The sequence below is a fragment of the Capricornis sumatraensis genome, chromosome 3 (genome assembly GCF_032405125.1).
Source record: "Capricornis sumatraensis isolate serow.1 chromosome 3, serow.2, whole genome shotgun sequence".
NCBI classification, from domain to species: domain Eukaryota; kingdom Metazoa; phylum Chordata; class Mammalia; order Artiodactyla; family Bovidae; genus Capricornis; species Capricornis sumatraensis.
Window position 1 is genome coordinate 112110135 of NC_091071.1, and position 15986 is coordinate 112126120.

The window sequence follows — 15986 nt, forward strand, 5'->3', positions numbered from 1 at the left end:
TTTCTGTTTTATGACTATGCCAAAGCCTTTGACTGTGTGGATTACAATAAACTCTGTGGAATTTGAAAGAGATGGGACTACCAGACCACCTGACCTGCCTCTTGAGAAATCTGTATGCAGGTCAAGAAGCAACATTTAGAACTGGTCATGGAACAGCAGACTGGTTCGAAATAGGAAAGGTGTATGTCAAGGCTGTGTATTGTCACCTTGCTTATTTAACTTATATGCAGAGTACATCATGAGAAATGCTGGGCTGGATGAAGCACAAGCTGGAATGAAGATTACTTGGAGAAATATCAATAACCTCAGTTATGCAGATGACACCACCCTTATGGCAGAAAATGAAGAACTAAAAAGCCTCTTGATGAAAGTGAGAGAGGAGAGTAAAAAAGTTAGCTTAAAGCTCAACATTCAGAAAACTAAGACCATGGCATTTGGTCCCATCACTTCAAGGCAAATAAATAGAGAAACAGTGGAAACAGTGGTAGACTTTATTTTTGGGGGCTCCAAAACCACTGCTGATCATGATTGCAGCCATGATATTAAAAGATGCTTACTCCTTGGAAAAAAAGCTATGACCAACCTAGACAGCATATTAAAAAGCAGAGACATTACTTTGCCAACAAAGGTCTGTCTAATCAGGGCTATGGTTTTTCCAGTAGTCATGTATGGATGTGAGTGTTGGACTATAAGGAAAGCTGAGCACTGAAGAATTGATACTTTTGAACTGTGGTGTTGGAGAAGACTCTTGAGAGTCTTTTGGACTTTAAGGAGATCCAGCCAGTCCATCCTAAAGGAAATCGTCCCTGAATATTCATTCGAAGAACTGTTGCTGAAACTGAAACTCCAACACTTTGGCTACTTGATGCGAAGAGCTGACTCATTTGAAAATACCCTGATGTTGGTTAAGATTGGAGGTGGGAGGAGAGTGGGACGACAGAGGATGAGATGTTTGGATGGCATTCCTGACTCAATGGACATGAGTTTGGGTTAAACTCCGGCAGTTGGTGATGGATAGGGAGGCCTGGCTTGCTGCAGTGTATGGGGTCGCAAAGAGTTGTACACAACTGAGTGACTGAACTGAACTGAATATCAAACACTTCCCTAGTTGTAACTCCATGGACATGTAATTCAAGGCAAAATTATTTGTAAGCAAAAAAGTGATCAGAAATATGAAGGTTATATTATTATTTTCCTAATGGAAGAAGATAGGAATGTGGACCAGAAACAGTTCTCTGACAGAAAAATATTTTTTCTTATATGATGTAATGACTATAGTAGAAAAATCATTCTGCCAAACTGCGTATTGGATACTCCTTCCATCCTAGGAAATCTATGGATGACAAAGTGAGAAATAGAAGTAACTGACCAAGAAGCCCTTGACCAATGGGTGTATTTTAATGTATATATTGCTTGAAAAGGTACAAATTTCATTAGCTTTTAGATATACTTACATTGCAACTGTATCATCACAGACAATAAATTTCTATAACATAAATTTCAGATTAAGACAAGACAAAATTGTTTCACTTTACTTTACTCCTATGTTAAACTCATGTTCTATTGTGCAATGAGTTCTCTCCCAAAGAACAAAATCAAAAGTCTTGAAAATTAATCTTCCCTGTGGAAAATTATTCAAGAGATGGGAATACCAGACCACCTGACCTGCCTCTTGAGAAACCTATATGCAGGTCAGGAGGCAACAGTTAAAACTGGACATTGAACAACAGACTGGTTCCAAATAGGAAAAGAAGTACGTCAAGGCTGTATACTGTCACCCTGCTTATTTAACTTCTATGCAGAGTACATCATGAGAAACGCTGGGCTGGAAGAAGCACAAGCTGGAATCAAGATTGCCGGGAGAAATATCAATAACCTTAGATATGCAGATGACACTACCCTTATGGTAAAAAATGGGAGGAACTAAAAAGCCTCTTGATGAAAGTAAAAGAGGAGAGTGAGAAAGTTGGCTTAAAGCTCAACATTCAGGAAACGAAGATCATGGCATCTGGTCCCATCACTTCATGGAAAATAGATGGGAAAACAGTGAAAACAGTGTCAGATTTTATTTTTGGGGGCTCGAAAATCACTGCAGATGGTGGCTGCAGTAATGAAATTAAAAGACGCTTACTCCTTGGAAGAAAAGTTATGACCAACCTAGATAGCATATTGAAAAGCAGAGACATTACTTTGCCAACAAAAGTCCATCTAGTCAAGGCTATGGTTTTTCCAGTGGTCATGTATGGATGTGAGAGTTGGACTGTGAAGAAGGTGGAGCGCCGGAGAATTGATGCTTTTGAACTGTGGTGTTGGAGAAGACTCTTGAGAGTCCCTTGGACTGCAAGGAGATCCAACCAGTCCATTCTAAAGGAGATCAACCCTGGGTGTTCTTTGGAAGGATGATGCTAAAGATGAAACTCCAATATTTAGGCCACCTCATGCAAAGAGTTGACTCATTGGAAAATACTCTGATGCTGGGAGGGATTGGGGGCAGGAGGAGAAGGGGACAACAGAGGATGAGATGGCTAGATGGCATCACCAACTCGATGGAGGTGAGTTTGAATGAACTCCGGAAGTTGGTGATGAACAGGGAGGCCTGGTGTTCTGCGATTCATGGGGTCGCAAAGAGTCAGACACAACTGAGCGACTGAACTGAACTGAACTGAACTGAAGAATTTACTGTGACACATCACAGCATCAGTTTCCTTTCTCTTATCCTGTTCCATTCTGTTCTTTATCCTTCTTTTCACACTTTTTTATTTTACTATATCTAAAATAAAAATGCAACCCAGCTCACAGTGAACCCACTCTGATCTAGCACTTATGCAGCTCAAGTGGATCTATTCTATGCCTAGAAAGAGAAAAGAACTAAGAAGACTACAAGCAATTTTCCCTGTGTTCCCTTCCTCCACGACCAAATAGATACAGATAAACAGATGTCGGTGTAGCAGTTTTGAAATTCTGTGGTATAGGAAAAAAAATAAATGAATTCTGCCACTCAATAGATCTCTTGTGGAAAGTGCTCTCACTGGTAAATATTTGCCTTTCATTTATTCTAGCCAAAGCTTTAGTGGTAAGGAAAAGGCTTTTTAAAATGTACTCTACATTGATATTAACTGTTTGCAAACCTGGTGGCTCAGATGGTAAAGAGTCTGCTTCAAGTATGGGAGACCCAGGTTCAATCCCTGGGTCGGGAAGATCTCCTGGAGAAGGAAATGGCAACCCACTCCAGTATTCTTTCCTGGAAAATCCCAAGGATGTAGGAGCCTGGCAGGCTACAGTCCATGGGGTCACAAAGAGTTGGACATGACTGAGTGTCCTCACTTTCTTTCCTTCTATTCTATAATGAAAACAAACAAATAAAAAGAATATATAATTGCCAGGGTAACTGGTAACAAAGTCAGGACCAAAATATATCTCTTCTGAATATAAATTCATCTCCTTTTCATGAATTCTAATAGCACCATGTGAACATGACAAACATGTGCTCTGAGCAAATCTTTTCACTTTATTTCAGTTTTTGATATAGATGATGTTTTGTTATGTTATAAAGAGGTGACTTGTTTTGCCATTTTAAAGGTGTATTGAATTTTATGTGTTTTGCTTAGCTTTCTTATTATTTACTCATATTGTGTATTTTTCATCTAAACAGACACCACTGATTGATTGTTCAATGTATTAATATTAAAACAGATGCGAAAGTCTGCCTTTGAAGACCTTAACTTGTAAGAAAACTTTAATCTTAATTTGATTTTGCTTCCTGTGTTAGGAAGTGGACACATTTAGTATTGCTATGGACTTTTTGCTAGTTAAAACAGATTGAATTTTTCTTTTCATTAAACTTTCAACAAAAATGTGTGTCTCTATTCTCAACCTTGACGTGCTATTCTTTGTATGAGTCCCTGGGGATTTCTGAAACAGAAAGTAAAACCAAAGTGTCAGGAAAAAAGATGTGGCATACAGAAAAAAAGCAAAGAGGAAGCAAATAAAACTTACCAATTCTGTGTGGCCAATACAGTTGCAAGTTGTAGTACCCATTTATTATAGGATAGGTGATTTGGTCTATGGTACTTTCCTATGGTCATCCCTACCACCACGTATCTTGCTATTGCTGCCTCCTCAAATAAGTAATATTTTCTTGCCTTAATTTTTATTTTAAAAAATCTAGTATTTTCTGGTCACCACTTTGTGTAAAATTTTCCCTTCGCTCCTGCAAGCCTCTGACTTGTTCCTTATACTGACAGTGCTTACCATCATTATCCATGTCATTTTATAATTAATCTTGAAATAGATATACCTGTATTCTGCACCAAAAAAAGAAAGAACAACACACCCAGTTAGAGCAATATGTTAAAATTATTAAGTTTAATGGGTTGATAACATTTTGTGCTCAAACATTAAAAGCAGGTGAAGCAAGGTTGAAGTTAAAAATGGCAATTTAGAAAACAGAGCAGAGGAAGAAACTGTATTTTCTTGATATTGCAAGCATGAGTAAGGAATTGAGTTTTTGCCTTGAAAAATCTTCAATCATTTGTTAATCACAAGTTTGGTAAATATTCAATAAATCACATAATAATTTTGTATTGCTTACTATATTTCACAAAGTATTTTTCAAGTACATTATGCCAGTTAATGCTTAAAAATTCCTTGAGGAAAGCACAGCAGATTTTACCATTATTAAAGATAAGGAAACTAAGTCTTAGTGTTTTAGTATCTTTCCTATCTATGTTCAGAGTGAAGTTGGGACTTAAACTGTCATGTGTTTACTAAGCTTAAATGTTAAAGTTAATCCTTGTATCTTGTTCTCTGTGAATCATATTTTGCTTTCTAAAATTCTCAATAAATCTCCAAGCTTCAAAATGCAGGAGGTATTAAGCTTTTCAAGGTCCTTTCACTTTAAACTTTACATGAGTCTACTTTCCCTGAAAACATCTAGTTCAGCAAGCATTTTCTATGTTCTCCATGCACCAGAAAGTGTGCTACACATGATGATTCATGCCATTTCTCAACTGGTAGACAAGTTAAATCAGTATCCTCTGGAAATGTGGAAAAAAAATACCAATTTTAGACTTCATTCTGAATTAGGCAATTGAATTTCTAGGGAAAAGAATGTGGAGATGTTTAGTCATAATTCCTAATAATCTGACAAAGAGCTAACTGTGCAAAAAATAAAATAAATTAAATTTTTTAAAATTAAATTTTATAAAAGAGATAAACATTGTAAACATTGCAGAAAGACAAAACAGATCTAGGTTTGGATCATGTAATCACTCTGAAATGTGTGATTTACAAAGGAATGGAGTAGGTCATAATTAAAACCCATCCATAGCACTTGTTATTTACAATGTAGGAATTAGAACACATGCAATAAGTCCTCATTCAACAGACAGCTACCTCCCCAGAAAGGTTAAGTAACTTGGTAGTTATAGTAAGTTAAATAAAGGATCCTAAGTGCTTGGATCTCAAAGGTCTTTGCATTAATTTACTAGGGCTGACATACAAAATACCAGACTGGGTATCTTAAACTACAGAAATTTATTTCGTCATCATTCTAGAGGCTAGACCTCCAAAAGCTAGGGTTTAGCAGGTTCTGTTTCTTCTGAGACCACTCATTGGCTTGCAGATGGCTGCTTTCTTGCATCTTCTTCTCATGTTCTTTTCCTTGTGCATGCCTCCCCCTAGGGTCTCTGTGTGTCCTAATTTCCTGCTGCAAGGACACAGGTCAGATTAGATTAGGGTTCAGCTAATAGCCTCATTTCAATTTAATCACTACTATAAAAGCACTGTCTCCAAATACATTCAGACTCTGAGGTGGTACACATTACAGATTCAACATACAGTTTTTGAGACACAGTTTATCCCATAATAACATTCAATACGTTTTAGTTGTCTGACATTTTGCCCTATTCCCTGTTTCCTCTTTAGGTCCCACTCAACCTCTGCATCTACTCAGTTCCACTTGCTGCTCAGAAGCTTTTTTCTTTAGCAAACCTGATAACCTCAGAGCTTGTTAATGAGAATTAGTTTGTGCATTGGTATATTTTAGTTCTTCTAAGCAATATATTTGCATAGACTTGAAGGCAAGTTTGGTGTCTTTACAAGGGAGTGTGTAGGGTGAAATTTTCTGGTATGTAGCCTATGAATCCACACTTCCTGCATTGCAGGCAGTTTCTTTACTTCTGAGCCATTGGACCACTGGAGAAGCCTTTGGACCTAGATAATCTCTGTGATTTTTATGAGAGTCTGCTTTTTTTTTTTTTTTTTCACCTTTCTGTATTCCAAAGAGAATAAGTTATAAATACCACTGTAATGTGACATTTTAAAATTGTATCACATTTTCCCTTTGGAGAGAATGTTCATGCTTTATAATCTGTGTGTCCTTCTTTACTTCTAGCTTTCAAATTTTTCAAACATATGTGACTCTGCTTCCTTTTCTTGCTGTCAGCTTCAGAGATGAGAAATATCTTTCTCACTCTTTGCTTAAATTCTTCTCAGTGAGAATTCTGTCACAAGAAACAATTCAGGAATTATTAATGCAGTGTTGCTTTTTAAATCTGATATGCTTTAGGATTGCACATCTCTTGTTAAATTATTTTTAAGCCTCCACGACTGATCCTGCTTTCTGTCAGATCTCTAACCCCTTATATACCCTCTGTAAGACATTTTGAAAACACTGTAAGAAATCCAATAAAGTAGGGCCTGTATGTCAACTTCATGATCATCCTTTAAAAATGTCTATGAAAGGTGTGTGTATTTTTCTTTGTTCTCTTTTCAAAATGAATTAAAATAGTTTCTCATGAATAGTTTTAAGTTTTGTTTTATATTTTAATTTCATTCAAGAGTTTTCCATTCAAAAGCTTACAAAGGGAAATGACATTCATATTTTCAGGTTTAATATCAAGAATTAACTGACATTTTAATAATCAACATGGGTCTTTTCCATAATTTTTAACTAATAAGTAAGAAAACTTATATTTCTATTGCATTATTAATTGCTCTTGTTTTGAGTCAATGTATCTGTATTTTCAGGGATGAAGAACCAGGAGGCCAGCTGGTAACAGATAAGTTCCATATTGACTGGGATTCAGTACTTGTCGACACAGATAACATCATCATTGCACGGTTTGATGGCAGAGGAAGTGGATTCCAGGGCCTGAAAATTTTGCAAGAGATTCATCGAAGGTTAGGCTCAGTGGAAGTAAAGGACCAAATAGCAGCTGTGAAGTAAGTAGGTGTACATCTTCCTATTGTTTGTCCTATGTGAATGCTAGGTATGTGATATATAATACTATTTATGCTAAGAGGTTTGTGTTTTAATGATTAGACAACTTTCTAGGTTAATTATATAGACCAGTAGTCCCCAACCTTTTTGATCCCAGGGACTGGTTTCATGAAAGACAATTTTTCCATGGACCAGAGAGAATCTGATGCCACCATGGCCTAAGCTCCATGGTGGAGCTCAGGCAGTAATGAGAGGATGACTGTAAATATAGATAAAAGTCCACTAACTCCCCTGTTTCTCACCTCCTGCTGTGTGACCCACTTCCTAAGAGGTTATGGACCAGTACCAATCTGTGGCCTGGGGAAAGGGACCCCTGATATAAACTATTTTTTCAAGTATCTTTCACACTCATTGACATAATGAAAGAATTATCATATGTCCCCCTCTAGAATTAGAATTCACTTTGGATTTGTGAAATGGGAGAGAGCTTCATTAAACTACAGTATTATTTACTTAAAATAATCACAATGTCTATTATTTTCCCAGTTAATTACAGTTCTTGAGCTTTCATAAATACGTTTCCCACATGAATGAGAAAAGGTGAACTGAGAAAGCTAATAGGCTCTTTAACACAGCATATAGATATTACCTAGGATATTGTTAAAATGTAGATGCTAATTCAGTAGGCCTGTAGTGGACCCGAGATTCTGCATTTGTAACAAGCTAACAGGGGTGACACCCAAATTGCTCCACTACCCTGAGAAGCAAGATTTTGGTATACAGTACCGTTCTATATGAACAGAGTTCTAACCACTAAAGCACTTCTTGTTTGACTTCTGTTTTGGTTTTGTTTTTTTTTCCCTTATGGCTAAGAATGAATTTCTATGGTTCATTTAACTCAAGAAGATATAACTATAATTTTTTTTCATTTCAGATTTTTACTGAAACAGCCATACATTGACTCCAAAAGATTAAGCATTTTTGGAAAGGTAAACAGTAGGAATATGTGTACATACATTACCTGTTTCTATGTGTACTTGTATAATTACTCTCTTTGTATTACTATGATTTCTGTTATCCTTTAAAATGAAACATTATAATTAATATTATATAAATTCAGTTATTTATTAATTCAGCAACTATGTGCTGTGTATCTCTAATTGGAACCTGGTGTTAGAAATAGAGCAACAGTAGGACGAAAAAAAAAAAAGGAATCTATTTTCATGAAGATTACCTTCTAGAGAGGAGAAAGAGAAAGTAAACAAGTAAATTCACCTGGTATTGTGTCTTTTAAGGAAAACAAAACAAGAAAAACTGATGGATGAAAGGACCAGTGTTGTTTGATTGAGTGGTCAAGTAAGGCCCCTCCGATTTAAGTGATATTTAGGTGGATACTTAAATAACAAGAAATAATCAGTCATGTAAATCTGTTGAAGGAGCCTGTTATCCAAACAAGGAACAAGCACCACAGACTTGGCAAAGACTACAAGGCTTAGAGACTAAAAAATGACCAGTATTTATAATTATGTTGCTGTGCTCTTGGATGATATTTACTTCCCTTTAAAATAATTTTCTATTAAAGTATAGGCGGGACTAGTTATAAAGAACCCACCTGCCAATGCAGGAGAAAAAATAGACGTGGGTTAGATCCCTGGGTCTGGAAGATCCCCTGGAGAAGGGCATGACAACCCACTCCAGTTTTCTTGCCTGGAGAATCCCATGGACAGAGGAGCCTGGTGGACTACAGGCCATAGGGTTGCAAAGAGGCAGACATGAGTGATTATACAAGCACAATTATCTCAGATAGATACAAAACTAAATAGGAAAAAAAATTTTTTTTTCCTTGAAATGGGCACTCTTAGGATTTACTCTCTTGTTCTGTTGTTCAATATCTGTCATGTCTAACTCTTTGCAGCCCCACAGACTGCAGCATGCTAGGCTTACCTGTCCTTCACCATCTTATGGAACTTGCTCAAACTAATGTCCATGGAGTCAGTGATGCCGTTCAAACATCTTATCCTCTGCATCTCCTTCTCCTCCTGCCTTCAATCTTTCCCAACATCAGGGTGTTTTCCAATTAGTCAGATCTTTGCATGAGGTGGGCAAATTATTAGAGCTTCAGTTTTAGCATCAGTTCTTCCAATGAATATTCATCACTGATTTCCTTTAGGACCGACTGGTTTGATTTTGGACTGAATTGTTTTGCAGTCCAAAGGACACTCAAGAGTCTTTCTTCTCCAACACCACAGTTAAAAAGCACCAATTCTTCTGTGTTCAGCCTTCTTTATGGTCCAACTCTCACATCCATACATGACTACTGGAAAAACCATAACTTTGACTATATGGACCTTTGTCAGCAAAGTAGTATCTCTGCTTTATAATATGGAAAACTCAGCAGTAGCCACAGGACTGGAAAAAGGTCAGTTTTCATTCCAATCCCAAAGAAAGGCAATGCCAAAGAATGCACAAACTACTACACAATTGTACTCATCTCACACGCTAATAAAATAATGCTCAAAATTCTCCAAGCCAGGCTTCAGCAATACATGAAATATGAACTTCCAGATGTTCAAGCTGGTTTTAGAAAAGGCAGAGGAACCACAGATCAAATAGCTAACTCTGCTGGGTCATTAAAAAAAGCAAGAGAGTTCCAGAAAAACATCTATTTCTGCTTTATTGACTATGCCAAAGCCATTGACTGTGTGGATCACAATAAACTGTGGAAAAAATTCTGATAGAGCTGGGAATATCAGACCACTTGACCTGCCTCTTGAGAAATCTGTATGCAGGTCAGGTAGCAACAGTTAGAACTGGACATGGAATAACAGACTGGTTCCAAATAGGAAAAGGAGTCAATACACAGTCAATGCTGTATATTGTCACCCTGCTTATTTAATTTATATGCAGAGTACATCATGAGAAATGCTGTGCTGGATGAAGCAAAATCTGGAATCAAGATTGCTGGAAGAAATATCAATAACCTCAGATATGCGGATGACACCACCCTTATGGCAGAAAATGAAGAAGAACTAAAGAACCTCTTGATGAAAGTGAGGGAAGAGAGTGGAAAAGTTGGCTTAAAGCTCAACATTCAGAAAACTAAGATCATGGCATCTGGTCCCATGACTTCATTGGAAATAGATGGGGAAACAGTGGAAACAGTGGCTGACTTTAATTTTTTTGGCTCCAAAATCACTGCACATGGTGACTGTAGCCATGAAATTTAAAGATGCTTGCTACTTAGAAGAAAAGTTATGACCAACCTAAACAGCATATTAAAAAGCAGAGACATTACTTTGCCAACAAAGGTCTGTCTAGTAAAGGCTATGGTTTTTCCAGTGGTCATGTATGGATATGACAGTTGGATTATAAAGAAAGCTGAGCACCAAAGAATTGATGCTTTTCAACTGTGGTGTTGGAGAAGACTCTTGAGCAGCCCTCAGACTGCAAGGAGATCCAACCAGTCCATCCTAAAGGAGATCCGTCCTGAGTGCTTATTGGAAGGACTGATGTTGAAGCTAAAACTCCAATACTTTGGCCACCTGATGGGAAGAGCTGACTCATTTGAAAAAACCCAAAGCTGAGAAGGATTGAGGGCAAGAGGAGAAGGGGACGACAGAGGATAAGATGTTTGGATGGCATCACTGACGCGATGGACAGGAGTTTGGGTAAACTCAGGAGTTGGTGATGAACAGGGAGGCCTGGCGTGCTGCAGTCAATGGAGTCGCAAAGAGTTGAACACAACTGAGCAACTGAACTGAACTGAATCTGCATACAGGTTTCTTGTGAGGCAGGTAAGAGGTTCTCATATTTCCATCTCTTTGAGTGTTTTCTACTATTTGTTATGATCCACACAGTCAAAGGCTTTAGCTTAGTCAATGAAACAGAGATAGATATTTTTCTGGAATTCCCTTACCTTGTCTATGATCCAGCAAACATTGGCAATTTGATCTCTTGTTCTTTTGCCTTTTCTAAAACCAGCTTGAACATCTGGAAGTTCTTGGTTCACATAATGCCAAAGCTTAGCTTAAAGGATTATGAGCATAACCTTACTAGCATGGGAGATGAGTGCAGTTGTTTGGTGGTTTGAATATTCTTTAGTACTGCCCTTCTTGGGAACTGAAATGAAACTTGACTTTTTCCAGAGTTATGGCCGCTGCTGGATTTTCCAAATTTGCTGACATATTGAGTACAGCACTTCAATAGCATCATCTTTTAGGATTTTAAATAGCTCTGCTGGAGTTCCATCCCCTCCACTAGCTTTATTAGCAGCAGTGCTTCCTAAGGTTCACTTAACTTCACAATCCGGAATGTCTGGCTCTGAGTGAGAGACTACACCATAGTGGTTATCTGGGTCATTAAAATCTTTTTTGTACAGATATTGTTTATTATTTCCATCTCTTCTTGATACGATCTGCTTTTATTAGATCTTTGCCATTTCTGTTCTTTATCATGCCCATCTTTGGATGAAATGTTCCTTTGGTATTTCCAATTTTCCTGAAGCGATCTCTAGTCTTAGCTTTCTGTTTGTTGTTTTCCTCTTTTCTTTGCATTGTTCATTGAGGAAGGCCTTCTTGTCTCTCCATGCTTTTCTCTGGAACTCTGCATTTAGTTGGGAGTACCTGTCCCTTTCTCCCTTGCTTTTCTTCTTCTCTTTCCTCAGCTATTTGTAAAGCCTCCTTAGACAACCACTGTGCCTTCTTGCATTTTCTTTCTCTTCAGGATGTTTTGTTTGCTGCCTCCTGTACAATATTGTAGGCCTATGTCCATAGTTCTTCAGGAACACTGTTTCCTTGATCTCATCCCTTGAATCTACCAATCACCTCCATTGTATATACATAGGGGATTTGATTTAAGTTGTAACTGGCTGGCCTAGTGGTTTTCCCCATTTTCTTTAGTTTAAGCTTGAGTTTGGCTATGAGGAGCTGATGATCTGAGTCAGCTCCAGGTCTTGTTTTGCTGACTGTTTCCAGTTTCTCCATCTTTGGCTACAAAGAATGTAATCAATCTGATTTTGGTATTGACTATCTGGTGATGTCCATGTCTAAAATAATCTCTTGTGTTGTTGAAAAACGATGTTTGCTATTGACTGGTGCATTCTCTTGGCAGAATTATATTAGCCTTTGCCCTGCTTCATTTTGTACTCCAAGGCCCAAATTACATTTTACTCTAATTATCTCTTTTGATTTCCTACTTTTGCATTTTAATCCTCTATGATGAAAAGGATGTCTTTTTTGGTGTTCTAGGAGGTCTTCTAGGTCTTCATAAAACTGATCAACTTCAGCTTCTTTAGCATCAGTAGTTGGAGAATAGACATGGATTACAGTGTTGTTGAATGGTTTGTCTTGGAAAATAACTGAGATCATTCTGTCATTTTTAGGTTGCAACCAAGTACCACATTTCAGACTCTTGTTGATTATGAGGGCTACAGCATTTTTTCTATGGGATTCTTGCCCACAGTAATAGATATAATGGTCATCTGAATTAAATTAACCATTTTTGTCTATTTTAGTTCACTGATTCCTAAGATGTTGATGTTTACTCTTGCTGTCTTCTGCTTGACCACATCCAATATACCTTGATTCATGAACCTAACTTTCTAGGTTCTAATGCAATACTGTTCTTGACAGCATCAGATTTTACTTTCATCACCAGAAAAATCCACAAGTATTTCTGCTTTGGCCCAGTCACTTCTTTTCTTCTGGAACTATTAGAAGACCTCCTCCCTCTTCCCCTGTAGCATATTGGACACCTTCCAACCTCGGGTGGGGCTCTTCTTTTGGTGTCGTATCTTTTTGTTTTTTTATGCAGTTCATGGAGTTCTCACAGCTAGTGTACTGGAGTAGTGTTCCATTCCCTCCTCCAGTGGCTCACGTTTTGTCAGAACTCTCCACTATGACCTGTCGGTCTTGGGTAGCCCTACATGGCATGGCTCATAGCTTCATTGAGATATGCAAACCCCTTCACCATGACAAGACAGTGATCCACAAAGGAGCATATGTAACATATAGCAGTATTAACTACATTTATCATGTGGTATATTATATATACCTGGTACTTAGTTATCCTATAACTAGACGTTTGTACCTTTTGAGTGCCTTCATCCAATTCCCCTACCTACCTCTACAATACTGCATTAGTTCCCGTTTAGTGTCTGTTTTCACAACATAGTGATTTGATATTTCTTGGTGTTGCTGAGCTGGACTAAGTCATGTCTGACTCTTTGTGACCCCATGGACTGTAGCCTGCTAGGCTCCTTTGTTAAAGGGATTTCCCAGACAAGAAATACTGGAGTGGGTTGCCATTTCCTTCTCTAGGGGATCTTCCTGACTCAGGGATCAAACCTGCATCTGTTGCTTGGCAGGCAGATTCTTTACCTCTGAGCTACCGGGGAAACCCCACTAAATCAGAGGGAGCACATTATAATTACAAACCTGTTCTTCCCTTTTTTTCATCTTTTAAACTGAGATATAATTGACATACTAAAAATCACTTTTTGTAATAATATTGTATCTAGAAATGAAATAGTAGAAGTTCTTCCGTCTTGTTCTTTCTCAGGGTTCTTTTATCTCATCTAGACATTGTATTTCTTTATAAATTTTAGAATCACCTTTTGTAATTTTTTTTTTTTTTTTTTTACTACATCACATAGCATGTGGGATCTTAATTCAAGGACCAGGGATTGACCTCATGCTCCCTGAATTGGAAGTACTGAGTCTTAAACAAGGGACCATCAAAAATAGACCACAGGGATTTTCTTGGGAATTCTACTGAATCTGTGGATTACTTAGGAAAAACTGACATCTAAGAAATATTGCCAGTTTCACTTTATTTTTTTTAAAGATATGTTTTCTTTGGAGTTTTATAGTTTCTACAGTATGTGTATAGTTATGAATATCTTTTTATTCATCATATTTGGGGTTTGATGGGTTCTTTGAATATGTTTAATGGTCTTCCATTAATTCCATCAAAACTGGGATTTCATACTTGGAATTCTTTAAGGCTTATATTGCATTTGTAATTTTGTGTTTGCTTTATTTTATTTTAATTATACTTACATGATACATTGGGTCAGCAAACACTAATGTTGACTTTTGTCTCAAATTTTTAGTCAAGATTAGTTTTTTTCATTGATTCAGTACAAGTTCATGACAAGAATAAAAACAAAATTATTTCACCAATCCTTTTATGCAGCATAATTATCTCTTGTCATCTTTAGTGGTAGAGTTTTGTACAGTCTCTTTTTAGTTTGGAATCTATGCATTTTGTCTACATCATGCATTGAGTCATCATAGCAGAAGGCCAAAATCACTTGCATTTGCAAAACAAATAAAGAAACAAGCAAGCAAAACTGGCTTTATGCTTGTTTACCTCTCAAGTTTACCTCTCAGTAATATCTGGCCTTTGTGAATTCATAACCTTTGTGCCAGCTCAATGTTGTATTCAAAATTACTTTTAGTTGTTTTAGCTCTTTATTTTTTTTTAATTAACACTTTTTATTTATTTATTTGTTGTTTAGTTTTGGTTTTGTTTTCAGTTGAATCTATTAAGATGTCAGTTTCACCAAATGCTAGAAATGGTATGGCCACACTGAATGTTTTTACCATCAATGAGGCTAAAGCAGTATTCCCTTCTAAGATTCTAGGCTGAGTTAGAATTTATTGTGGAAAGTGTTATGATTCAAGTGAAACGTTCTAGAGGGCCAGGAATTTTAATTTCAATCGACAATCTTTAAGTGACTTATTTCCTTTAGCTATATAACTATTTGATTGAGTTTCTGGGTTTTTCTTCCCTTTGGTCTAAAGTTCTTTCTGTTTTTTATGGTCTATTATACGTATATATCTACATCTATATCACCTTCACTAAATAATTGATTTCATTCATTATAATTGACTTTGTAAGCAGAAATGAAATTTGCTTAGAAGTTTTCAGGTACATTTCATTGTTGGTCTCCATAAAGCTGAAATAGTGAACTCTAGGAAATTGGTCAATATTTTTTATTTTATGTGTAATTTGTTCAGTTTAGTCTTTCAGAATTTGGAAAGCAATACTATTCTTTCTACCCTTGTAAACTGATTAAGGAATATAGAGTTTTTAGTATTTCTAAAAATGTGTTTTGTGTCAAATAATTTATAATTTTAGACAACATCCCTATCTATATTCTATTAATTGAAATAATAAGCCTGCAAATGCCAGGAAAGCACTGATTAAATAAATGCATTCTCTTCTAAATTATCACATGGATACTAGAGAAAAACTTCCGCCAACATAAAAGATAATGCTTGACTTTGTATATCCAATTTCATTTTAATATTGCACACATATTCTATAGGTAAACAAAATTAACTAAAAAGTTTTAACTATTACCTAACATAGATTTTAAGCTTATTCTGAGAGTTATTTATTGTTCCAAATGAATTTTCTTCAATATAGTTAAGCCAAAATTCTTACTGGTTATAAGTATTTCTTCCACCTTTTTACTTCACTGCTTTTGTTCATACCTTTTAATTTATTTCTAATAACAGCCTCAAGTCTGTACATGGGTTTTATAATTCTACTTCTTAGTAAGTCTCATTCAGAGGTCCTTTCCTCCATTAATTATTCACCAAATCTCTCCCACTGGGAATCATCATTCCCTCCTGTGTATTGAAAGAACACTTTGTCAGTCATTTTTTATATTCGTTATATCATAATGTAGTGCATTATATTTGTGTTATTTCATTTCTTATGTCAGACTGTAAGCCTTGTCCAAGTATTTATGTTT

At 36.6% G+C, this 15986-nt stretch overlaps 1 protein-coding gene across 1 annotated transcript in view; it reads left to right on the forward strand.

The window, feature by feature from the left end:
• DPP10 (dipeptidyl peptidase like 10) overlaps positions 1 to 15986 on the forward strand; it is a 755039-nt gene that overhangs the window by 726094 nt on the left and 12959 nt on the right. Inside the window, exons 20-21 of the mRNA XM_068969380.1 lie at positions 7030 to 7224; positions 8157 to 8211. Of these exons, the coding sequence (XP_068825481.1) occupies positions 7030 to 7224; positions 8157 to 8211 (250 nt within the window). The remainder of the gene's footprint in view (positions 1 to 7029; positions 7225 to 8156; positions 8212 to 15986) is intronic.